At 33.8% G+C, this 27,037-nt stretch overlaps 1 protein-coding gene across 4 annotated transcripts in view; it reads right to left on the bottom strand.

The window, feature by feature from the left end:
• LOC136027201 (kinesin-like protein unc-104) overlaps nt 1–27,037 on the bottom strand; it is a gene marked incomplete at its 3' end in the record, with an annotated part of 138,385 nt that overhangs the window by 87,366 nt on the left and 23,982 nt on the right. For all 4 annotated transcript variants that reach the window (XM_065704220.1, XM_065704219.1, XM_065704218.1 and 1 more), the window contains 3 exon segments: nt 1,091–1,269; nt 20,363–20,529; nt 26,013–26,174. In XM_065704220.1, the coding sequence (XP_065560292.1) occupies nt 1,091–1,269; nt 20,363–20,529; nt 26,013–26,174 (508 nt within the window).

Below are 27,037 nucleotides of genomic sequence, written 5' to 3'. Positions count from 1 at the left end.
CGAAGCTCTATTACATGCGTTCAATTACTCCCACACCCTTCTTATACAATGTATACGTCATTACAACGCTATCATGTTTTTATGCTCATTAGATGCATTTGAACGTGACACCATATGAATGATTTTAATTTTTTAAATAAACGCTCGAAAGTAAAGTCATTCGAAGGGTGCACGTCCTGCCCATGACCCATCAAGGTATTGCCATGACCCACCGGTGGGGCATGTGTCCCACGTTCGGAATCACGGGGTTATAGCATTCCATTTTTTTTTAGCTCAGTTACTGAACCTCTAGGAGATTCTTGCTCGTTCTAGCTTAAGTTATTTGTGCCTGGTCCCGAATAAGGACAATTACGCAATTATATGAACCAACTGTCATTTTCTGAGCATTCATATGATTAGCTTTACATAAAGACAAGAAAAGTAGACATTATATACCAATGAAAGATTCTAAATAAATCCTAAAGCGCCAATGCCACCCAGTTCCAACATCCTATCAACTGGTTCCCAAGTTTATTAAGTGAGAAGCATTTCGTAACGCAGCAAGTATTGCAAATGTTCCTCCTGGAGAATGCTAATTTGTAGGTTCTAATATCTTAAGTATAAATAGCATAGTCAAACCTGTAGAGATTAAATAAAAAAAAACAACTTTTTAAATGAAAGTAAGGAGCGACATTAAAACTTAAAACAAACAGAAATTACTCCGTATATGAAAGGGGCTTTTCCTTCTCAACGCCCCGTTCTTTACGCTAAAGTTTGACTCTTTCTCTTTACTCTACATTTTAAAACAGTAAAAAACTTTAGTAAAAAACAGTATTTATATATAAATGTATATATATATATATATATATATATATATATATATATATATATATATATATATATATATATATATATATATATATATATATATATATATAAGAGTATTCTTTCTTCAAAAAATTTAAATCTCTATCGAACTTTTCATCTATATAGCTTGAGAAAAAGTCATCGAAACAACAAACTGTTTCACTACTTACACTAATGCCAAAAAGACATGGATATAGTTCAAAGACGACTGCTGCTTTTTAAGTACAATAATCTTCACTCTCACCTTGCTTTATTTCCTTCATCGATCAATTCGTGGATGTCCTCGTAAGCTGTGACGGCCAGTTTCGATAAATCTTCAACATATGGCCCTAACAAGGGATGCTCACGGACTCGTAAATTGTTTTTATTCTTTGGGTTAAGAAGATCTCTTACGCGTTCGCAATAGATTTCCATGTAGCTGACCTAGGGAAATGATTAAATATGTAAAGCTATTATTAAAATTGCAGTTATATATTATATATTATATATTATATATATATATATATAAATATATATATATATATATATATGTAAATTAAGTTTATATATAATAAATTAATATATATATATATATATATATATATATATATATATATATATATATATATATATATATATATATATATATATATATATATAATATAAATTAAGTTTTAAATGTATAATAAAACGAATGATTTTGATTTTGAAGTGATTAGTTTCCCATTCCCTGAAAGTAATATACACTCAAATATCACATATTCAGCGTTTTTCTCACAGTTACTTCGTTATGCAAGGATTTGTAGTAATTATATTGATTTTAAAAATAGATGTAAAATCTTCAGCCAAAAATTGATATCAAGAGGTTTTTCTGCAAATAAATTAACTTGGCAATTTAAAAAAATTTAATTTTCATTATAACGAACTTTTAAATAAATATCAAAAGAATTATATGGAAATACTTAAAGAAATTTTCAACTAATTTCGGAAGTTCGAGAAATGATGTTGCAGCGCCATTTATTTTAAATTGTGTTTCTAATAGAGCGGATTTTTTGAAAAAATAGCCACATGGTAAAGATGAATTCTATAATTGTTTAGTTCATTCAGGTTTTTTGTAATGTGTTAATATTTGTGATTTGGTAAAATTTATCATATTTAGTTTACCTATTGTTGCTAAAAAGAGGGATATATTAACAGGATAAGCTTGTTTTGGTGTTACTTGGTTGTTTTACATTTGCTGTTTTTTTGTTTTTGTTTTTTTTTCTTTCATTGGCATGTATTTTGGGGGTGATACCTGACATGGGGATGCCATGGATATTCTGTGGTAGCCACAACACATGGCTGGGTAGAGAATTTAATGTGAGAATAATTTAATGTTAAGAGAATTTAATGTTAAGAGAATATATATATATATATATATATATATATATATATATATATATATATATATATATATATATATATATATATATATATATATATATATATATATATATATATATATATATATATATATATATATATATATATATGTGTTTGTGCTGTTGCATTGGTTATTTCTCTTTTCATGATATATATATATATATATATATATATATATATATATATATATATATATATATATATATACCAAAATATTCAGGCTTTTATTAGACTAAGAAAAAAAGTAAACGTTTTCATTGAAAGAGATTCCAAAGCGACATTAATAATTAAAACTAACACCAATTATTTCGTATAAAAGATGGGCTACCCCCTTCTCAACCGCTACTCTTTACTCTATATTTCTATAGTGCTTTACTGAACACTTGTGGATACGACAAATGTAGTTAATTTGTAATCGCAAGTATTTTATTCAACGTTTGGTTTTTATGGGTTCGAACTGAAAACTTTATTGTATAAAGCAACTATGAATCAATAATCTCTTCCATTCTTGAGTCACTGGGAAAATATTTCTTATCTCATTACAATTACCCTTGTGTTTGAGCAATTGTTATTAAAGCATCGGGGGAAAAGTAGAACATAAGCGTAAAGAAAGAGAGGTTGAAGAAGGGACAGTCCAGCTCATACTGTCTGTTCATCATAAGTTTTACTGCGATCTTAACATTCATTTTAAAACCTTGTTTTATCTTATTTAATATCGTTTTATTTAAGCATTGAGTGATCATCCTTTTTGCTCGTATAACATAGCTTTATGCGCAAATTCAATTAAAAATGATTAACCAGTAGCTAATACCAGTTAATATTTAACAAAAAGACCTTTTAGGTTACCTGCCAGATAAGCAAGTACTGCATTAAATAGATATGCTTTATTTGTTTTTACCTTAATGAATTCCCTCATTTCGTGTTTTTTTTTTCTTCCGTCTTGCTTGAACTTCCTTGAAGTAGCCTAATGATTCTGGGACTGTTTTAATTTTAATTCTTAATTTGAATAATCAAACTTTTTTATTGTAAGTTTTGGGAGGGTCTAACCCCTTATTTAAAAATTAGGCAGATTTTTGTGTGCTAATGGTTTTGGACGAGAAACTTTAAAATGAAAAAAAAAATGATACTGACATCAGCTCGATCAGTGGTTTTTGTTATCGTATAATGAAAAATTTGTTTTTGAGTTTCTGTTTCTATTGAAAAGCGTCGGTTGTTTCTTAAAATTTTCACTCCCAGCCGTAGAGCTTTGGGGGCAGGGGGTTTTTGATAATATATGTTCTCTTATTGTTTATTTACATTATTTGAACAAACAAAACTGCTTAATCTAATCACATGAAGGCGGCTAGCACCCCTGCTTCAATCCCATGTTTAACATAAAAATTTAATATTGGTACAACGATGCATCGATAATTATAATCATTCCTACAAAAAGAGCAGCCCTTCAAATATTTCTGAGGAGAGAGGGATCTGAATTTTCAAAGATAAATTAACCTAAGGTAAGAGTTCTAAGTTATGCCCCGGGGACAAATAAGGTTTTTAGGGAAGAACGGTCACATAAACTTCACAGGGAGGTCATTGGATTGGAAATTAAATGTTATAGTGCCTTTTTTAATAGTCGAAAGTTATTGGAGGGCAACAAGCCCTCTCGCTCATCATTTACCCAAACAAATCCAATGAAAATTTTGAGGTAGACATTTCTAAGCATATTTGAAAGATATAGCAATTATATCTTTCGGGATGACGACCCCGCCACCCACGACCGATCGGGACAAGGTCTATAAGTTATATTAGTTGACAATTGTTAGCATTTAACGTTTTTTATGGAAAGGGCGGTCGTATAAACCTTGTATGTGGCTCATTCAATTGAAAATCAAAAGTCCTAGTGTCCTTTTTAAGAGCCAAAAGTGATAGGAGGGCAACTAGCCCCGTTCCACGTCTTCTTTTCCCCCAAATGCATCTGATAGAAATTTTGAGATACCCAATTTGTTCAAAATAGTCTACAGAAAGAGACCTTCTAGGCTGAAATAGCATCTTAAAATTGGAGAGCAAGGGTTGTAAGTTAGGCCCCGAAAACAAAATACATTTAAAATGTTTTTTTTTTTACTTTAATAAACCTACTCACGTTTATTTTTGCTCGTTTTAAGTTTGACTCGGTTATTTTTTATAATTTCTGTTTGTTTTGATTTCATTTATTTATTGATGGCGATTTGTGGTAGTTTTACGCTTCGAAGGTTATTTGACGTTATTTCTGCTCATTTTTGTCTTAGTGCAGCTTTTTACTTTTCTTTGAAAAAATATTTCTGTGATTTTTTTATATTAGATACTGTAATAAAAGGGGAGCAATCATATGCGCTAATTACATCACAGACTTAATCCAAAAACACTCTTGGGAACGACGCGAGACTTAAAATTAAATTCTAGCCCCCTAACACACCCTTCCTTCGATATTTCCCAGAAAACCCACTGAATGTTAGCTAATTTGGGCATATAAACACAGTTCATGGGACTTCAGGCACGGTCACATACCTACACAAAACTTCACTAGCTCTTCTACATTTGCTACAGCGCAATTTCACATAACACGTAATTTTATGAAGCGTCAGAGGAATCAACTCAATTAAATGAAGCTTCAAAATAATTGTAAACAACAATTGTTTCAAAAAAACATAAATTCAAAACAATTATCTACATTGTCTACAATGTGTCATTTTATACGGAATTGCGGCATCAATTGAGGGGAGGGAAAGGCAAGAGGTAATTTATAGCCACAGTTCTTTGCCTACCCCCTATATTTTGAAAAACCCCTTTTTTGGGAACGTTTCCCATGAAAATGCTTTTTTTGTATATTATCACTGAAGAAATTTAAAGGATAACAAAACTGCCGCCCTAGATCTCGAAAAAATATTCCCCCCGTACATTTCCCCCAATTTACACCATTGATATGGACTACGTACATCTATAGGGACAAATGTGCCACCACACTCAGTTATGACCTCTAAAAGTTGGAAGCTTAATCTATCACTTTTTGATGATTCAAAATCAATTGGCAATCTCGAAGTTTTCACTTGATGGTATTTGAGCCTTCTTTTGCCAAAACTGTTGTTTTGTGCCACAAAATGGCAGAAAACGCCACTTTGATATGGCACAATCTTTTTGCTACTCAAAAAAGGGCACTAGAACTTCTTCGTCCGTTCGAATCAACCCTTTCCCAATATCCTAGGACCATTGGATTAATGCGATCGCCCTGAGAAAAAAAAAACAAAAAAACATATATACACACATCCGTGATCGTTCTTTTAGAGAATTAAAACAAAAAACAATAAGTTTTTTTAAACGAAAGTAAGGAGCGACATTAAAATTAAAACGAACAGAAATTACTTCGTATATGAAAGGGGCTTTTCCTCCTCAACGCCCCGCTCTTTACGCTAAAGTTTGACTCTTTCTCTTAGCTGTCCTTTTTAAAACAGTAAAAAACTTTGACTCTTTAAAAGTCTTTAAAAGAGTAAACAGAGCTTGACTCTTTCTCTTAGCTCTACTTTTTAAAACCGTAAAAAACTTTAGCGTAAAGAGCGGGGCGTTGAGGAGGAAAAGCCCCTTTCATATACAGACTAATTTCTGTTCGTTTTCAAGTTTTAATGTCGCTCCTTACTTTCAGTTGAAAAAACTTATTTCTTTTTATTTACTTATTAGTAAAGATGGCAGACGTGCTGAAGATGCTAAGAGTAGAATAGTTGAAGTCCAAGGTGTTTTATCACAATTGGAAAAAAAGTTTGGAAAAATAGGAAGGTAAGAACGTGAACCAATATTAAAATATTGGAACGTATGGTAATGAGAAATTAAATTCGAAGATTTAAATTTAAATTTCGAAATTAAATTCAAAATTAAATTTAATTAAGAAATTAAATTATGGTTCTGAGAAACTAAATTAAATTGGTCAAGTAGGCCTATGGTTCTGAGAAATAAAATATGGTTCTGAGTATGGTTCTCAGAAACTAAATAAAAAAACAAGTTTTTAAAATGAAAGTAAGGACCGACATTAAAACTTAAAACGAACAGAAATTACTCCGTATATGAAAGGGGCTTTTCCTTCTCAACGCCCCGCTCTTTACGCTAAAGTTTTTTACTGTTTTAAAATGTAGAATTAAGAGAAAGAGTTAAACTTTAGCGTAAAGAGCGGGGAGTTGATGAGGAAGTCAAACGCTAATGTTTGACTTTTTCTCTTAACTCTATTTTTAAAACAGTAAGAAACTTTAGCGTAAAGAGCGGGGCGTTGAGGAGAAAAAACTCCTTTCAAATACGGAGTAATTTCTGTTCGTTTTAAGTTTTAATGTCGCTCCTTACTTTCATTTAAAAAAACTTGTTTTTTTTTTATTTAATAGTACTGAATTCCAATATGAACTCATGAAACAACTACAGAAGAGAGAATAATGAGGACTTTTTTTTCCCAAGACAGTGAACCAACAAAACCTATTTGAATATTTCGGCCCTATATCTAAGGGCTGTCTTCACCAAAGAAAATAATAAACAATAAAACACTTACAATACAAGTTTTCGGTTAAAAATCCATTCTTTTTTTTTAATAAAATAGCCTTGGCATCATTACTTCTTAACGAAAAGTTCAGCCAAGACTGTGTGATAAAAGCTAACATTTTACAAGCTAAAAAGGTTCATTCATTGAATTAACTGTATTTATTAAAAATTGGAATAATGTCTTATTGCGATATTTTCAGCTAATCTTGCAGTTCTTTTGGGATTGGGCTTGTTTTTATTCGTTCCTATTTTTGTTTTATTTTGAATTAGATTATTTTCTGTAATTAATTTTGTGTACATAGGGTTGAGTGTGTATTCACCCAAGTCTCTATTTAGGGATGTATTATTATTTAAGTTTCGTTTGATTTCGATTGCCTCGCGGACTGTTTGTTTGATTCCTAGGTCATTGCTAATTAGAATTGTTTCGTCAAATAGAACATAATGGTTTGGATTTTCAAAAATATGATTGCTTAAAGCTGAATCGAAAAATATGGAGTTATTTCCAGATTTTAATGCTTTTTCAATACTTTCTTTGTGTTGCTGTAATCTTGTTCCTAAATTTTAGTGGGTTCGACCCATGTAATAATTTCCACAACTACATGGTATTTGATACACCCCTCTTAGACGAGTAACTGGGGTTTTAAGTTGATGTTGCTCCTTACTTTCATTTAAAATCTTGTTTTTTTATTTAATTTCTGGACGTTTTTGAATTAATGCATGTTTTGATCTTGGCTCTCCGTATATAAATAATTAAAACGTAATTTGCATATTAATTAATTGCAATTAATCGGAAGATTTTGAGAAAAAGGGAGCGAGGGAGGAGGCCTAGTTGCCCTCCAAGTTTTTGATTACTTAAAAAAGCAACTAGAACTTTTAATATTTTACAAACGTTTTCATTGGTAAAAAATATACGTAACTTACGAATTAACTTACGTAATGAACTTCTATATTCGTATGTTTTTATTGCGTATAACGAGGACGTAAATCCCTCATATGCGTAATAATTTTTGTTCGTTTTAAGTTTTAATGCTGCTCCTTACTTTCAGTACCAATAACTTTTCACATTTATTTTTTAATTGTTTTTTTAAATAATGCTAGAAAATCCTCCACCCCGTCATTGAAATTCTCTTCCACCATGAGAGATTTCTCCATGGAAATATCCTCACACGTACCTCCCCTCAACTCTCCTCCTACACCAAAAAATCCCCCTGAAAACGTCTGTACACTTGCTAGTAACCATTACTATATGTAAACACAGGTCAAAGTTTGCAACTTGCAACCCCTCCCACGGGGACTGCGGGGGAGTAAGTCGTCCCTAAAAACATAGTTATTACGTTTTTCGACTATGGTGAATAAAATGGCTATCTCAGGATTTTGATCCGCTGACTTTTGGGAAAAATGAGCGTGGGAGGGGGCCTAGGTGCCCTCCAAGTTTTTTGGTCACTAGAGCTTTTAATTTCCGTTAGAATGAGCCCTTTCGTGATATTCTAGGACTACTCATTCGATACGATCATCCCTAGGAAAAAAAAAATAAAAAAAAAAAAAATAAACACGCATCCGTAATCTGTCTTCTGGCAAAAAATGCGAAATTCCACATTTTTGTAGATAGGAGCTTGAAAATTCTACAATAAGGTTTTCTGATACGCTGAATCTATTTCGTTAACATGTTGTTTCGTTGAATGTTTTCATTAACATTGTATGACTTTTAGGGGGTGTTTCCCTCTATTTTCTAAAATGAGGCAAATTTTCTCAAACTCGTAACTTTTGATGGGTATAACTGATCTTGATGAAACTTATATATTTAAAATCAGTATTAAAATGCCATTCTTTTGATGTAACTATTGGTATCGAAATTCCATTTTTTAGAGTTTCGGTTACTATTGAGCCGGGTCGCTCCTTACTACAGTTCGTTACCAGGAACTGTTTGAAATACGGTACAGCGTTAAGCTGGAAAATAATTTAAATAAATACCACTGTATCAATAATCTGTATCAGTTCTTTTTGATTATTACTACAAATTTTTGCTTTTTGAAACATATTATTATTCCTTCAAAGCTTTTTTTTAATCAAACAGTTCGTGGTAACGAACTGTAGTAAGGAGCGACCCGGCTCAATAGTAAACGAAACTCTAAATAACGGAATTTTGATGCTAAAATATACATCAAAAGAATCGGATTTTCATGCTGATTTTAAATATATAAATTTCATCAAATTTGGTCTTTGTCATCAAAAGTTACGGGCCTGAGAAAATTTGTTTTATTTTAGAAAATAGGGGAAAACACCCCCTAAAAGTCACAGAATCTTAACGAAAATCACACCATCGCATTCCGCGTACCAGAGAACCCTATATCAAAATTTTCAAGCTCCTATCTACAAAAATGTGGACTTTCGTATTTTTTGCCAGAAGACAAATCACGGGTGCGTGTTTATTTGTTTGTTTTTTTTTGTTTTTTTTCCCAGGGGTCGTCGTATCGACCAAGTGGTCCTAGAATGTTGCAAGAGGGCTCATTCTAACGGAAATGAAAAGTTCTAGTGCCCTTTTTAAGTGACGGCAAAAAAATTGGAGGGCACCTAGGCCCCCTCCCACGCTCATTTTTTCTCCAAAGTCAAAAGATCAAAATTTTGAGATAGCCATTTTGTTCCGCATAGTCAAAAACCATAATAACTATGTCTTTGGAAATGACTTACTCCCCCACAGTCCCTGGGGGAGGGGCTGCAAGTTACAAACTTCGACCAGTGTTTACATATAATAATGGTTATTGGGAAGTGTACAGTCGTTTTCAGGGGATTGTGGGAGGAGCTTTCCTTGGAGAAATATGTCATGGGGGAAGAAAAATTCAATGAAAAGGGCGCAGGATTTTTTAAAATTACTATAAAAAAAACAATGAAAAAATAAACACGGAAAAGTTTTTTCAATTGAAAGTAAGGAGTAGCATTGAAACTTAAAACGAACAGAGATTATTACGCATATTAGGGGTTCTAAAAATACTTTAGCATAAAGAGCGAGGTATTTAGGAGGAGATAAATACCTCGCTCTTTATGCTATAGTATTTTTAGTAATTTCAACTATTTATTCTACGGCCTTTCTGATTCAGGGGTCATTCTTAAAGAATCGGCACAAAACTTACGATTTAGTGTAAAGAGCGAGGTATTAACGAGGGTAAAAAATCCCCTCATATACACAATAAAAATTTAAGAATATAAAAGTTTGTTACGTAAGTTAATTCTTAAGTTACGTATATTTTTTACTAATAAAAAAATTCGTTAAAAATTAAAATTTATAGTTGCCTTTTTGTGTAACCGAAAAATTGCATGGCAACTAGGCCTCCTTCCCCATCCCTTATTTCTCAAAATCGTCTGATCAAACTAAGAGAAAGCCATTTAGCCAAAAAAGGAATTAAAATGTAAATTTCATTTTAATAATTTATGTGTGGAGAGCCAAAATCAAACATGCATTAATTCAAAAGCGTTCAGAAATTACATAAAAAAAAAAGTTTTTCTAACTGAAAGTAAGGAGCGACAATAAAACTTAAAACGAACAGAAATTACTCCGTATATGAAATGGGTTGTTCCCTCCGCAATCCTTCGCTCTTTACGCTAAAGTTTGACTCTTTACCACAATTCTGCTTTTTAAAACAATTAAAAGCTTTAGCATAAAGAGCGAGGGATTACGGAGGGGACAACCCATTTCATATACGGAGTAATTTCTGTTCGTTTTAAGTTTTAATGTCGCTCCTTACTTTCAGTTAGAAAAACTAGTTTTTTTTATGTAATTCTTAAGGAATTGGGACAAAATTCGAACTTTAGCATAAAGAGCGAGGTATTGACGAAATGGTGACTTGTCTCATATACGTAATAATTATCACCATATGTTTAAATTTTCAATTATCAGTTACCGTCAACACGGTTGCAGCAGTAGCCGCACCCTAGTAAAGAGCGGACGCCAGCCCATTGTAGCCTGAAGTTTAAAAAGCCGTTATTAAAGTAAATTCTCAATTTCAAAGAATCACAATTTGTCACCGATTCAGGAATGGCAGCTATTATCAGTTTTTAACTTTAAGTCAAAGTAGTGACGGAAACAAACATGATAATATCAAACAGTTCGTGGTAACGAACTGTAGTAAGGAGCGACCCGGCTCAATAGTAAACGAAACTCTAAAAAAAGGAATTCTGAAGCTAAAAGATACATCAAAAGAATCGAATTTTCACGCTGATTCTAAATATATAAGTTTCAATTAACTTAGTCTTTGTCATCAAAAGTTACGAGCCTGAGAAAATTTGCCTTATTTTGGAAAATAGGGGGAAAATCCCCTAAAAGTCATAGAATCTTAACGAAAATCACACCATCGCATTTGGCGTATCAGAAAACCCTATAGCAAAAATTTCAAGCTCCTATCTAAAAAAATGTGGAATTTCGTATTTTTTGCCAGAAGACAAATCACGGGTGCGTGTTTATTTGTTTTTTGTTTTTTTTTCTTTTCCCCAGGGGTCATTGTATCGACCAAGTGGTCCTAGAGTGTCGCAAGAGGGCTCATTCTTACGGAAATGAAAAGTTCTAGTGCCATTTTTAAGTGATCAAAAAAATTGGAGGGCACCTAGGCCCTCTCCCACGCTCATTTTTTTTCCAAAAGTCAACGGATTAAAATTTTGAGATAGCCATTTTGTTCCGCATAGTCGAAAACCATAAAAACTATGTCTTTGGGAATTACTTACTCCCCCACAGTCCCTGGGGGAGGGGCTGCAAGTAACAAGCTTTGACCAGTGTTTACATATAGTAATGGTTATTGGGAAGTGTACAGACGTTTTCAGGGGGAGTTTTATGTTTGGGGGGGGGTTGATGGGAGGGGGCTATGTGGGAGGATCGTTCCTTGGAGGAATATGTCATGGGGGAAGAAAAATTCAATGAAAAGGGCGAAGGATTTTCTAGCATTACTATAAAAAACAATGAAGAAATAAACATGAAAACGTTTTTTCAATTGAAAGTAAGGAATAGCATTGAAATTTCAAACGAACAGATTATTACGCATATGAGGGGTTCTAAAAATACTTTAGCATAAAGAGCGAGATATTTAAGAGGAAATAAATACCTCGCTCTTTATGCTAAAGTATTTTTAGTAATTTCAACTATTTATTCTACGGCCTTTTTGATTCAGGGGTCATTCTTAAACAATTGGGACAAAACTTACGATTTAGTGTAAAGAGCGAGGTATTAACGAGGGTACAAACCCCCTCGTACACATAATAAAAATATAAGAATATAAAAGTTTGTTAAGTAAGTTAATTCTTAAGTTACGCATATTTTTTACTAATAAAAACGTTAGTTAAAAATTAAAAGTTCTAGTAGCCTGTTTAAGTAATCGAAAAATTGAAGGGCAGCTAGGCCTCCTTCCCCACCCCTTATTTCTCAAAATCGTCTGATCAAAACTACGAGAAAGCCATTTAGCCAAAAAAAAAAAAATTAATATACAAATTTCATTTCAATAATTTATGTGCGGAGAGCCAAAATCAAACATGCATTAATTCAAAAACGTTCAGAAATTAAATAAAAAAAACTAGTTTTTTTGACTGAAAATAAGGAGCGACATTAAAACTTAAAACGAACAGAAATTACTCCGTATATGAAATGGGTTGTCCCCTCCGCAATCCCTCGCTCTTTACGCTAAAGTTTGACTATTTGCCACAATTCTACTTTTTAAAACAATTAAAAGCTTTAGCGTAAAGAGCGAGGCGTTGAAGAGGGGACAACCCATTTCATATACGGAGTAATTTCTGTTCGTTTTAAGTTTTAATGTCGCTCCTTACTTTCAGTTAAAAAAACTAGTTTTTTTTTTATTTAATTGCAGTAATGGATCGAAAGAGAAAGTACACAGTTGAAGTTCTCAAATCTAAAAATCCTTGCCTATTGTTTTTCAGCCCTAGTCTGAAAATATGAAGAAAATTATATTTTCCTTTTTTTCTTTGTAGTGGCTTTAGTGGGGCGATGGAACATCGTAGAGACTTGTTTAAGAGCCCACTTGACAGCTAATACTTATATCCACGTGTTACTTTTAAAGTCGTCTTGATTGCACTATGTCTTCCAGACAAATATGAAAAGGGATTAGCCCTAGACGATGTTAATTTGTCGGGGATTGTTTGAAATAAGCATGCAATCGAAGTGCTAAGAGGGAGAGGGTGACAGCTCCTCTATAAAAAGTAGCTCGTGCCATTACTAGACAACATTCTAATAAGGCAAATTTTCGAAACAAACATTTAACAAATTATTGTTTTTTGCGCTTTTTTTGTAAAATTCATTAAGTTTCTAATTGCACTTCAAGATTTGTTAGCAAAAGGATATTGGGCATAATTTAAGAAAAGTGGGGAGAGCGCCACCAAACAGGAATGTGGTAACAATCAAGCAGCAACATTAGAATTCAGTATGTCAGAGAACTAGGGAACAGCTGTTTCAAGCTATACCTAAAAACAGACAAATTTCTAAAGTTTCGTGAGAAGGATAGTCATGGGTACGAGCTTACTATCTTTTTTATCAGGAGTAATCGCATTGAACAGTTGGTCACATATTTCACAGATTTCATAATTGGTCATCCCAGGATATTTTTCGAAAATCCCATGAAATTGTTTTCGCAATAAACTTTAACCATTAAGATTAATCGAAATAACAATTACCGTTCCCGATTCAGCTTGAAATGGCAATTCTACCTCACTTGATAGTTTTTTTTCAAAACACGTCTTTTTATTTTTTTTACTGTCGGCTAGAGTTGGTTCATTACTTAGTTGCGACAGATGCCACAGCCATCAGAATTTAGCATTGAGCGATGTGTTCCCCTTGCATTATTCTCGTATTTAATATAGTTTAGTGCCGGCTTGTTCCTCCCTGCCCTTTAATGTTCTCTGTCTTCAAGCTATTATCCTTCTTTTTTCTTTAGTTCATCTACAAGTCTATAAATGATCAGCTTCAGGAGCAGAGGGTCAAACCGTCAAAGCAACAAACGTTCACTTGCAAGATAAATTTAAGTTTTCCACTTGTTTCACGTCAAGAAAAGAATTTAGAAAGTCAAAACTTCCAAAAAGCCAAGTTTTTTTTTCTCTTACTCACAGAACCAGTCAAGACATAAATAACTCATTCTTCATCAAGGATGGCAAAGCTATATTCTTTGTTCTGAAAGTTTAGAGAGAAAAACTCCTTCAAAAGGAAACCGCAAGTTCTAGTGTTCTAAGAGCAAAAAGTGATCGGAGGGCAACCTGAGCCACTCCAGCCAATTTCATGTCCTTTTTTCAAGCGTGGTTATTTTAATCGAAATATCTCAATACATTGTATACGTCTAGAATTAATTTTAATTAATTCTACTGTATAGTGAAGATTGGTAGGAGCAATGCAAGATACTAGGGTATCAAAAGCATTTAAGTGCCTCCAGGTTGTCGAGAAGGCGCATCTCGAATATTTCAGAAATAAGTTAGGTTTTTTTTCAAACAGTTCGGGGTAACGAACTGTAGTAAAGAGCGACCTGGGTCAATAGTAAACGAAACAGGGCATAACATATGAAACAAACATATGACTTGTAGAGGGTAACAACCCCTAAAAGTCATAGGATCACACCATCGCACGAAAATCACACCATCGCATTCAGCGTATCAGAGAACCCTATAGAAAAAATTTCAAGGTCCAATCTACAAAAATGTGGAATTTCGTATTTTTTGCCAGAAGACAAATCATGGGTGCGTGTTTATTTGTTTGTTTGTTTTTGTTTGTTTTCTTTCCAACAGGGGTCGTCGTATCGACCAAGTGGTCCTAGAGTGTTGCAAGAGGGCTATTTCTAACGGAAATGAAAAGTTCTAGTGCCCTTTTTAAGTGACCAAAAAAATTGGAGGGCACCTAGGCTCCCACGCTCATTTTTTTCCCATAGTCAACGGATCAAAATTTTGAGATAGCCATTTTGTTCCGCATAGTCGAAAACCATAATACCTACGTCTTTGGGGATGACTTACCCCCCCACAGTCCCTGGGGGAGGGGCTGCAAGTTACAAACTTTAACCAATGTTTGCATACAGTAATGGTTACTGGGAAGTGTACCGACGTTATCAGGGGATTTTTTTGGTTTGGGTGTGGGGTTCAGGGGAGGGGGCTATATGGGAGGACCTTTCCTTGGAGGAATATTTCATGGGGGAAGAGAAATTCAATGAAAAGGGCGCAGGATTTTCTAGCATTACTATTAAAAAAAAACAATGAAAATATAAATATGAAAAAGTTTTTTTTTGAGGGGTTCTAAAAATACTTTAGCATAAAGAGCGAGGTATTTAGGAGGAGATAAATACTTCGCTCTTTATGCTAAAAATTTTTAAAGTAATTTCAACTATCTACTCTACGGCCTTTCTGATTCAGGGGTCAGTCTTAAAGAATTGGGAAAAAACAAGATTTAGTCTGAAGAGCGAGGTATTAACGAGGGGACCAACCCCCTCATATATATAATCAAAAATATGAGAATATAAAAGTTTGTTACGTAAGTTAATTCTTAAGTTACGTATATTTTTTACTAATAAAACGTTCGTTAAAAATTAAAAGATCTAGTTGCCTTTTTAAGTAACCGAAAAATTGGAGGGCAACTAGGCCTCCTTCCCCACCCCTTATTTCTCAAAATCGTCTTATCAAAACTAAGAGAAAGCCATTTAGCCGAAAAAAGAATTAATATGCAAATTTCATTTTAATAATTTATGTACGGAGAGCCAAAATCAGACATGCATTAATTCAAAAACTTTCAGAAATTAAATGAAAAAACAAGTTTTTTGAAATGAAAGTAAGGAACGACATTAAAACTTAAAACGAACAGAAATTATTCTGTATATGAAAGGGGCTTTTCCTCCTCGACACCCCGCTCCTTGTGCTAAAGTTTGATTCTTTCTCACAACTCTACTTTTTAAAACAATAAAAAACTTTAGCGTAAGGAGCGGGGTGTCGAGGAGGAAAAGCCCCTTTCATATACGGAGTAATTTCTGTTCGTTTTAAGTTTTAATGTCGCTCCTTACTTTCATTTCAAAAAACTTGTTTTTTTATTTAATTACATACAAAGAAAGGACTTATTCATAAGAAATATAAAAAAAAAACTGAAAAAAATTGTTGAAATTCAGCTGAGACTTTCAGTGAAGGTTGAGGGGTTGTTAACTAAGTCAAATGATACTTTGTGCATCCAGGTTGTCAAAAGAGCGTATCTGCAACATCTCAGGAACGGCTAGTGGTATTAAGTTGAGAGTTTCAGGGGTTGTTCAAGCAAATCATAAGACATCTTGTGTATTCAGAATCTCAAAAGGGCGCATCTGCAGCATCTCAGAAACAGCTAAGGATATTTAGTTGAAATTCTCAAGGAATGTTAAGGGGAAAGTTGAGAAGCAAATCCAAAGACACTGTGTGCATTCAGGTTGTCTTTTTCAGAGGGAGGGGAAGCTGAACTAATCGAAACACACTATCCACACCCAGGTTGTCAAATGGTGCATTTCAATATCTTAGAAACACCTAATAGCAAGAACTTTGAAACTTTCAGGGAATGTTGAAGTAGATATTGAACTGAATCAAAAGACACTAATTGGATCCGGGACGTCAAAAGGGCGCATCCATGATATCTCTGATACGACAAAGGATATAAATTAACGATTTGAGTGACCCAGGTAAAACTTCGAGGGAATATTGGACCGAGAGATAATGTGAGTTTCTAACTGTTTGGCCGCCCTGACGAGGGTAGGCTGGGTATAAAAGTTGGTTCTGTTCCGGTGTTGCGAGATTTTTTGGAGTCTCCATCCCGTCGTAAGTACCTTTCTCAGTGGTTATCCCCAACAGGGAAATCCTGTTTGCATGGCTTCATAGTGGCATTAGGTATACCTTTCAGGAGTTTTTTTTTCAATATATGTAAATTCTTAAAGATAGTGACAATAACATACCCCTTAGACTCTACATTTACTAGACAAAGATCCCCATGGCTAATGCAAAAATTTAAGGGATGTCAGAAACTAAACCTATATTTAACGTCCTTAAAAGAAAATCATGTTGACTTCTTTGCTTTCATCGCCCAAGTTAAACAAAGATCGTTTTGTAAGGTTTATTGTGCATATTTGAAAAAAAATAAAATTTCATTTTGAAGAGTAAAGCTTCTCTTACGGAAGAAAAGAGTGAAGTTGAAACTTGAAACATAAATGAAATTATTGCTTCGCCGATTATGTAAGATATATCTACAGAACTGGCTGATATAAACTGGCTTGTGATATTTTAAAATGTATCGAATTCTAAAAACCAGCACTTAACTGAAAACTGAGTTTGCTTGATTTATTCCAGAGAATTAAAATTGTATCCTAAAAGTTACTGATATCATTATCGCTGAAAGACATTTATGGACTTAAATTAGGTTTTATTTTACGCATGCCAGTCATGGGAAAATCATGTTTATTTTGGGGCCGGTTTTGCTTCTTCATTAAAGTGCTAGTTTTAAGAATTCTACTGATATTGGAAAATATAACGAGTCAGTTCATTTGAGCTAGTTGTACAGAAATAATTTACGTAATTGGCGAAGCAATAACTTTTGTCCGTCTAAAGTTTCAACTTCGCTCTTTACTTTCGGAAGAAAATCTTTCTTTTCAAAACCTATATTCAAAAGAATCACTTATTCTTTGAAAAAGAATTATCCAGGATTAAATCATTTATCCAACATTTTATAAGGCATAGAGAGAGAGTTTGAAAGCTATTCCGTAATAGATAAAGTTCGACTTAATAAAAGCCATTTAGGATAGAAACAGTAACGCTTCATATTTTTTAAAGATATTTTTAGATATAGGGTCGTTTCATATGATGAAAGCGAATAGGTCGTCATACAGGTAGATCCAATTTTTCAAACTTCTCTCGGTTCCTGGAACCTACTTGTTATTTCAAATAACTTTCGTTGAATGAATATTAAACGAAAGGATTCGGAGTTTTTACATGTAAGTATGAATCACTCTTATTTCCGAAGTCGTTGAGCATCACTAAAGAAGCTTAATTCGATTTTGAAAACCAATTCCATACTGTTTCTACCGAAATTAGAATCAGAACTTAAAAAACTACCTTTGGATTATTATTTTTACAATTTGAAATAAAAAAAAGTTCGTATTGTGGTATTCTACCGATGTTTCATGAATCAAAATGACGGCTTTCGTAACTATTTCTACAAAACACTTCACATCTCGATTTAATTTGTTGATTTTATCACTAACTAAATATGTATTTCAGCTTTAATTTGAGGAGGAAATAGAAAGGACCATTTTTTTTTTTCTCGTGGGATTCAACCCTCTTGGACCAATCCAGAAACGTCTGGTTCATTATTATTCTAGAGAGAAATTAAATGAAAAAAAAAACTAGTTTTTTTAACTGTAAGTAAGGAGCGACATTAAAACTTAAAACGAACAGAAATTACTCCGTATATGAAATGGGTTGTCCCCTCTTCAACGTCTCGCTCTTTACGCTAAAGTTTGACTCTTTGCCACAATTCTACTTTTTAAAACAATTAAAAGCATTAGCGTAAAGAGCGAGACGTTGAAGAGGGGACAACCCATTTCATATACGGAGTAATTTCTGTTCGTTTTAAGTTTTAATGTCGCTCCTTACTTACAGTTAAAAAAACTAGTTTTTTCATTTAATTTCTGAACGTTTTTGAATTAATGCATGTTTGATTTTGGCTCTCCACCATAGGACTTGTCCAATCTTATTGAATTTTTTGTACTGAATCAGATTAACAGATTATTAAAATGAAATTTGCATATTAATTCCTTTTTTGGCTAAATGGCTTTCTCTTAGTTTTGATCAGACAATTTTGAGAAATAAGGGGTGAGGAAGGAGGCCTAGTTGCCCTCCAATTTTTCGGTTAAATAAAAAGGCAACTATAACTTTTAATTTTTAACTAACGTTTCTATTAGTAAAAAATATACGTAACTTAAGAATTAACTTACGTAACAAACTTTTATATTCTTATATTTTTATTATGTATATAAGGGGGTTTGTACCCTCGTTAATGCCTCGCTCTTTACACTAAATCGTAAGTTTTGTCTCAATTCTTTAAGAATGGCCCCTGAATCAGAAAGGCCGTAGAGTAAACAGTTGAAATTACTAAAAATACTTTAGCATAAAAAGCGAGGTATTTATCTCCTCCTAAATACCTCGCTATTTAGGCTAAAGTATATTTAGAGCCCCTCATATGCGTAATAATCTCTGTTCGTTTTAAGCTTCAATGCTACTCCTTACTTTCTCCTTAATTGAAAATACTTTTTCATGTTTATTTTTTCATTGTTTTTTTTTTATAGTAGTTTTAGAAAATCCTGCGCCCTTTTCATTGAATTTCTCTTCCCCCCTGACATATTTCTCCAAGGAAAAGTTTACCCACATAGCCCCCTCCCCTCAGCCCCACCCCAAAAACAAAAAAAAAACCTGAAAACGTCTCTACACTTCCCAATAACGATTATTATATGTAAACACTGGTCAAAGTTTGTAACTTGCAGCCCCTCCCCCAGGGACTGTGGGGGAGTAAGTCATTCCCAAAGACATAGTCATTATGGTTTTCGACTATGCGGAACAAAATGGCTATCTCAAAATTTTGATCCGTTGACTTTGGAGAAACAATGAGCGTGGGAGGGGGCCTAGGTGTCCTCCAATTTTTTGGTCACTTAAAAAGGGCACTAGAACTTTTCGTTTCCGTTAGAATGAGCCCTCTTGCGAAATCCTAGGACCACTTGGTCGATACGATGACCCCTGGGGAAAAGAAAAAAAAAAAACAAACAAACAAATAAACACGCACCCGTGATTTGTCTTGGCAAAAAATACGAAATTCCACATTTTTGTAGATAGGAGCTTGAAATTTTTGCTATAGGGTTCTCTGATACGCCGAATGCGATGGTGTGATTTTCGTTAAGATTCTATGACTTTTACGGTGTGTTTCCCCCTATTTTCCAAAATAAAGCAAATTTTCCCGGGCTCGTAACTTTTGATGACAAAGACTAAAGTTGATGAAACTTATATATTTAAAATCAGCATGAAAATCCGATTCTTTTGATGTAGATTTTAGCATCAAAATCCGTTTTTTATAGTATCGTTTACTATTGAGCCGGGTCGCTCCTTATTACAGTTCGTTACCACGAACTGTTTGATCAGACATTTTCAGAGCAGTTGCGGCTCGCTGCAGCATTTTAGCCTTGTCGGTACATAAATTTTGAGTGACAATAAAAGTAACAGGTTGCATTTCGGCTTCAGTATAAATAGAAGTAACAATATAAAGGAGACATTTAGATAAAATTTAGTATCTGTTTTAACAATGACATCTTCAAAAAAATTCGCTCTTTCGTACAAAACGAAAATAGCCTACATCGCCGTTTTAATCAGGATAGCCAAGCTTTACTAGGATATTAATACTAAGAAAATGATAAAGACTGGGCTTGAATCTCCATAATACTAGACCCTCATATTACCAAAACGGGAACACATATTTTGTTTGGAGAAAAACTTACAGATTAACTCCGAAATAAAAAGAAAATTAGTGTCCAATTCTTTGAAAAAACGAAAAGGGAAATAAATAAAGGTAACTTACCTCAAGAGAGTACATAACATCAGATTTGTTATCCTGTCCGATTCGTCTGAAGAGATCCTTACAAATTTGAGGTATAATTCCCTCTTGTCCTTCTTCTTGCTTCCCCATCATGGTAAATGATTTTCCTGCCCCTGTCTGGCCATATGCAAATATGCATACATTATATCCTGTAAATACACACACACACACACACATATATATATATATATATATATATATATATATATATATATATATATATATATATATATATATATATATATAATATATATATATATATATATATATATCGCTGTAACATGTGTATACTCTATTAAAAAAAAGTGGCATGTGATTGTATCAATTATTTGTAATACATGGTACACATGAATCCCCTTTGTCTCTTACCCGGTTTCTTACTGGTCGACCGCTCAGACAAGCAGAAGGGACTAATAGACAAACTAATTATAATTTATTTACTTGATTTGACTGATTTATACTGGCTATAACAGATTAATGCTAACTTTTTTAAGCGGATTTCATCAAACCTATGTTAAAAATGTACAGAAGCACTTTTTTCTGATTCAAGCACATGATCAAGCGCCAAACAACTCGAGAAACATTTTTCTACAAAAACAGGTGCATTAAAGGAAAGGAGCAACTTAGTCCTTTCAAATTTCTTATCTTGTTAGCTTTATAGGCTTAGTTTACCTTCTTTTTTTTAGCAGTCATGTTGCTGAACGATGCCTTTTTTCAACTACTTCTACACTATGTGGACAAATTGGCAAATGTGCGTTTCAGAATCTTCCACATACAATGGATTCATGTCTTCACATTTATGCTATGTTATAGTATGTAGAATAGACTCTTCTATTTTTATTCAAAGATCCTTAAAGAACGACTCTTTTTTTTCCCACTAAGACAACCTTTTTTAAATTCATTGTCAAGGGAAAAGCGCAAGCTAGTTCTAACAGAAAGCAGACCGACCCTTGATTTTCAATAGTCTTTTACCAATTTATGTGATAAGGACTTTATTGATTTCTATTATTTTCGTGAATGAGTCAAGTTAAATGTCAAGTTAAGGGAACGACGCGGGAGCATTGTTGTCCTTTCTATTAGGAAACCAGCGGGAACCGTAGAATAAAGAGCTATCTTTAGTGCAGTAGCTTAAAATAATTTAATACTTGTCATTTATAAATTTTACTTGTCATGAAATCTTTTATTTAATCAATCAATTTTTATTTCGAGATGCTTCTTTTTATTTGTCTTAATATTAACAAAATGAAGAAAGGAAGAAAATCACCATAATAACCAAAATCACTGAAAAGAGCTAATAAAATATTGACAATTTCATATATATTCATTCGCCAAAGTCTTAGCAGTTTAGGATTTAATATCGTTATAAAAGAAAAATCATTTAAAATATATTTTTGTTCAGTAAAAATCAAATGACGTTCTGGTCTTTAGAAGGCCTACGCCTGCTTCTGTTAGTTCTTGTTCGTGTTAAGTTTAGTTCAATTATTCTTTGCATTGTATCTTTGATTTTGGTTTCATTCATTTATTGATAGTGATTTATGTTTGTTTTACACTTAAGTTATTATTTGGCTTTATTTCAGCTCATCTTAGGTTTAATGTAGCTTTTTACTTTTCTTTGAAACATTTATTTTGTGGAAGACATATTTAATTAATTTCCAGTTGTTTTTAATTAACATGTTTTTTTTTTAGTGACAAATAAAAGCAATATTAGTAAAGCTTTTTTTGCTGTTTTTCTTTGAGGAACAGGATTTTGGCTTGCTATTTATATTTTGGGCAAAATTTTGTAACAAGTTTTAATAATAGTTTCCCAGTAAAACTCGGTCCAATAAATGGATAAAAACGTGGAATGTAATTCATATAAATAGATTAAAAAACTGCCTAATCTTCGTGCTCCTATCGGGCTGAAGCCATTCTGATCCAATCATGTTACAGCCTTGAGTATAAACAAACCATCCACACTTGATCCAAACAAACCTTGACTATAAACCAACCACCTTAACAAGTCCTGAAAGTTCCAACTTAATTCTCTAAGCCGTTCCTGAGATATCATAGATACATCGTTTTAAACAACCTCGGATGTACATAGTGTTTCTTGGTGTAATTCAACACCCCCCTCAACACGCTAGAAAGTTTAACCTAATTAACTAAACCGTCCCTTTGATATCACAGACACGTCCTCTTAACAACTTTGAGTACCTGTGCGTCTTTTGATTTAGTCCAACATCACCAACAACATGCCCAGGAATTTCCAACGCAGTAACTTTAGCTAGTCCGGGGTGCAAAGACGCCTTTATGACAATCCTAATATAACTAGTTTCTTTTAGTTTCGTTTTACATCCCCTCAACTTTCTCTAACAGCTTCAAGTTAACATCACGTCCGTCTTTTGATTTAGTTCAACACCCCCAAAAACATGCCCCAAAAGTTTCAATGCAGTACATTTAGCTGGTCTTGGGATATTGCAAAGACGCCCTTTTGACAATCTCGGTATGCATAGTGTCTTTTTATTTCATTTCACATACCCTCAACTTTCCCCGAAAGCTTCAAATTAATAGCCTCTCCCCTTCCTGAGACATTGAATCTGTGCCATTCTGACCGGCTGGATACACTTAAACTTTTTAAGATTTAGTTAAATAGTTGTAGTTGTAAGAGTAGCAGTAGTAGCAGCAGTAGTAGCAGTAGTAGTATCTGTAGCAGTAGCAGTAGAAGCTGCAGTCACAGTCAAAATTGCAGCATTAGCAGTAATCGCAAGTAGTCACAGTTGCAAGTAGTTGCAGTAATAATTACAAGTAGTGGAGGTCGCAACCATAAGTGATCGCAGTCACAATCACATAAGAAAGCAGTCACAGTCGCAGTCAAAATTAGTTGCAGTCCCACTTAATCGGCAAAACATTCGCAGGTCGTTATGGTTGCTGTCGGAGTCGCAGTAGTTGTAGTAGAAGTCGTAGCAGAAGTAGTAGTAGCAGAAGCAGAAATGGTTGCAGTAGTGGCAGTAGTATTACCACTCACAATGTCTCTATTTGTTAGTTCCACATCCTACTCAACATGCCCCGAAGGTTTCAACTTAATACCCAAAGCCCAGTTTCATTTATATTGCTATATCTGATAGGGCCTTTTGACGACCTCCTAGCACACAGTATGTTTTGATTTAATTCAAAATGCCCCTCAAAATTCCCTCAAAGTTTTGCTTTAATACCCTAAGCCTTTTTGGAGGCCCAAGACCAATCATAGCTCCTTTCCCAATAACAAAATCTGTATATAAATAGTGAGCCACTTGCATAATTTACAGCCTCTACTCAAAGGGCTGCGGGGGATCGTCTTATTCTTGGAGGCATAGTTAATGGGCCTCTATACTACTTTAAACTAAATGGCAATCTAAAAACTTTGATTGGATGTTTTTGAGGGAAGAGGGAATCACTTTTGACTTTTAAAAAGAGCACTAGAATCTCAACTTTCAATCGAATGAGCCCTCTCTGATGTTTCTACGGCAACTCCTTCCATACGAGGTGGTCGGAAAAAAAAAAACAAAAAAAAAAAACAACACATTGAACCTTATTGCCCTTTACTTAGGCAGTGCTATTACGCTGCCATTGATTCGTATCAAACAATTCGTGGTAACGAACTGTAGTAAGGAGCGACCCGGCTCAATAGTAAACATAACTCTAAAAAACAGAATTTTGATGCTAAAAAATACATCAAAAGAATCGGATTTTCATGCTGATTTTAAATATACAAGTTTCATCAAATTTAGTCTTACCCATCAAAAGTTACGAACCTGAGAAAATTTGCCTTATTTTGGAAAAAGGGAGATACACCCACTAAAAGTCAAAGAATCTCAACGAAAACGCATTCAGCGTATCAGAGAACCCTGTATCAAAAATTTCAAGCTCCTATCTACAAAAATGTGGAATTTCGTATTTTTTGTCAGAAGACAGATCACGGGTGTTTTTTTTTTTTTTTTTTTTTTTCAGGGGTCATCGTATCGACCAAGTGGTCCTAGAATGTCGCAAGAGGGCTCATTCTAACGGAAATGAAAAGTTCTAGTGCCCTTTTTAAGTGATCAAAAAATTGGAGGGCACCTAGGCCTTCTCCCGCGATCATTTTTTTCCAAAGTCAACGGATCAAAATTTTGAGATAGCCATTTTGTTCCGCATAGTCGAAAACCATAAAGACTATGTCTTTCGGGATGGCTTACTCGCCCACAGTCCCTGGGGGAGGGGCCACAAGTTACAAACTTTGACCAGTGCTTACATATAATAATGGTTATTGGGAAGTATACAGACGTTTTCAGGGGGATTTTTTTGGTTTGGGGGGTGGGGTTGAGGGGAGGGGGCTATGTGGGAGGATCTTTCCTTGGAAGAATATGTCGTGGGGGAAGAGAAGTTCAATGAAAAGGGAGCAGGATTTTCTAGCATTACTATAAAAAAACAATGAAAAAATAAACATGAAAAAGTTTTTTTCAATTGAAAGTAAGGAGTAGCATTAAAACTTAAAACGAACAGATATTATTACGCATACGAGGGGTTCTAAAAATACTTTAGCATAAATAGAGAGGTATTTAGGAGGAGATAAATACCTCGCTCTTTACGCTAAAGTATTTTTAGTAATTTCAACTATTTATTCTACGGCCTTTTTGATTCAGGGGTCATTATTAAAGAATAGGGACAAAACTTTAGATTTAGTGTAAAGACGAGGAAACAAACCCCCTCATGTACATAATAAAAATATAAGAATATAAATGTTTGTTACGTAAGTTAATTCTTAAGTTATATATATTTTTCCCTGATAAAAACGTTCGTTAAAAATAAGAAGTTCTAGTTGCCTTTTTAAGTAACCGAAAAATTGGAGGGCAACTAGGCCTCCTTCCCCACTCCTTATTTCTCAAAATCGTCTGATCAAAACTAAGAGAAAGCCATTTAGCCAAAAAAGGAATTAATACACCAATTTTATTTTAATAATTTATGTGCGGAGAGCCAAAAACAAATATGCATTAATTCAAAAACGTTCAGAAATTAAATAAAAAAACTAGTTTTTTTTTAACAGAAAGTAAAGAGCGACATTAGAACTTAAAACGAACAGAAATTACTCCGTATATGAAATGGGTTGTCCCTTCCGCAATCCCTCGCTCTTTATGCTAAAGTTTGACTCTTTGCCACAATTCTACTTTTTAAAACAATTAAAAACTTTGGCGTAAAGAGCGAGGCGTTGAGGAGGGGACAACCCATTTCATATACGGAGTAATTTCTGTTCGTTTTAAGTTTCAATGTCGCTCCTTACTTTCTGTTAAAAAAACTAGTTTTTTCTTATTTAATTACTTAATAGGCTGTTCCAAAAATTCTTGAGTTGACCGTTGTCTTTGGGAGGAATCATACATTGCTATGGAACTATGCTAGAAAACATCTTGAAAATTCTAACTGATAATAAATTTCAATGAAATTGAATATAAAAGAAACTTATTTATTCATTTTTGAAGAAGAGCACTAAGCAGGCACACTTTTGAATTGCAATGTATGACTGGCAGCCTTATGTTATTTTCAACTTTTCGAGCACACCTTCTTACAGATTAATGTAAATTTTACAGGTATTCCAGAATTTGTGGAAAGGTTCACGAAAAGAGCAGATATATGAACATCTTACCGTCAAAGGCATGCTGAAGCATTTCTTCACCAATGTCGCAATAAACTTGACGCTGATCGGCAAAATTTGGGTCATCTTCGTCGTGGGACCAATATGAATAGTCGAAAGTAAAAGTTTTTGGTGGTTCTTTATTGGCAGGTAAAGCCTTTGGATTTGATATGACTATAAATAATGTAAATGTGAATATAAAATAAATCAAAAAGACACTTTATCCGTAAAACAAAGGAAATCATAAAAAAGAGGAAGTGCAAATTTAGTCGATGAAAACAATTTTCTAACAATAAATCCACTCCTTTTCGGGATTGGCACTTCGGTTACTTACAATTGCAACATCAACTTTTTGAGGACAGTGTCTTAAGTCATTTTTTTCATTCGAGGTTACCGACCAGTACAAATTACGAAGTAGCTTTTGCTTTCCCATTTAAGGAAGTTTTTTTTGTAAATTACGACAGAAAGGAATGTTTGGTGAGAAAATGATGCAAAAAGTAAGGAGGAGAGAATTTATTGAACTTCTGTTATTCGTAGTCAAAATGTTAAACCGACAACTATCAATTCGAAATTTTCCATGAGAACAAGGGTAGAATTCTACTTTATAAAAATTGTTCATAGAAGCATGTTTTATAGGTGAAGAATGACAGATTTCCAAAGATAGTACTTTTTGACCAACCCTCGGGGGCCAGACAAAAAGTGCGTTATCTCCGAATGGGATCAGTAGAGGCAAAAAAAAAAGGATTTAAAAGAAACTGAACATGATAGAAAGGAGGGTAGCAGAGAGATAAATATTGAAACTTTGAATAGCTTTGGATGGCGGAGGAGCGTATGCAGCTGTGCTGGCCTTAAGTGGCTTGGTGCTGCAATGAATTGTTAGTAGTAGCAGCACTTGTAGAAACCAAAAGTTTTCCTGTTGTAAGTTTCACCATCTGAGATTGAAAGTCAATCAGCCAAGGCCTTGGTTATATTGCTTTCCGTGGTGGTTTAAATTGCTCTTCAGTCCTTCTAATGTTCTGGTCTTAGTTTTCCACTTA

The sequence above is a fragment of the Artemia franciscana genome, chromosome 5, assembly GCF_032884065.1.
Source record: "Artemia franciscana chromosome 5, ASM3288406v1, whole genome shotgun sequence".
Classification (NCBI taxonomy): Eukaryota; Metazoa; Arthropoda; class Branchiopoda; order Anostraca; family Artemiidae; genus Artemia; species Artemia franciscana.
Note: the sequence above shows the minus strand (reverse complement) of the source record. Positions and strands in the feature narration are given on the sequence as shown.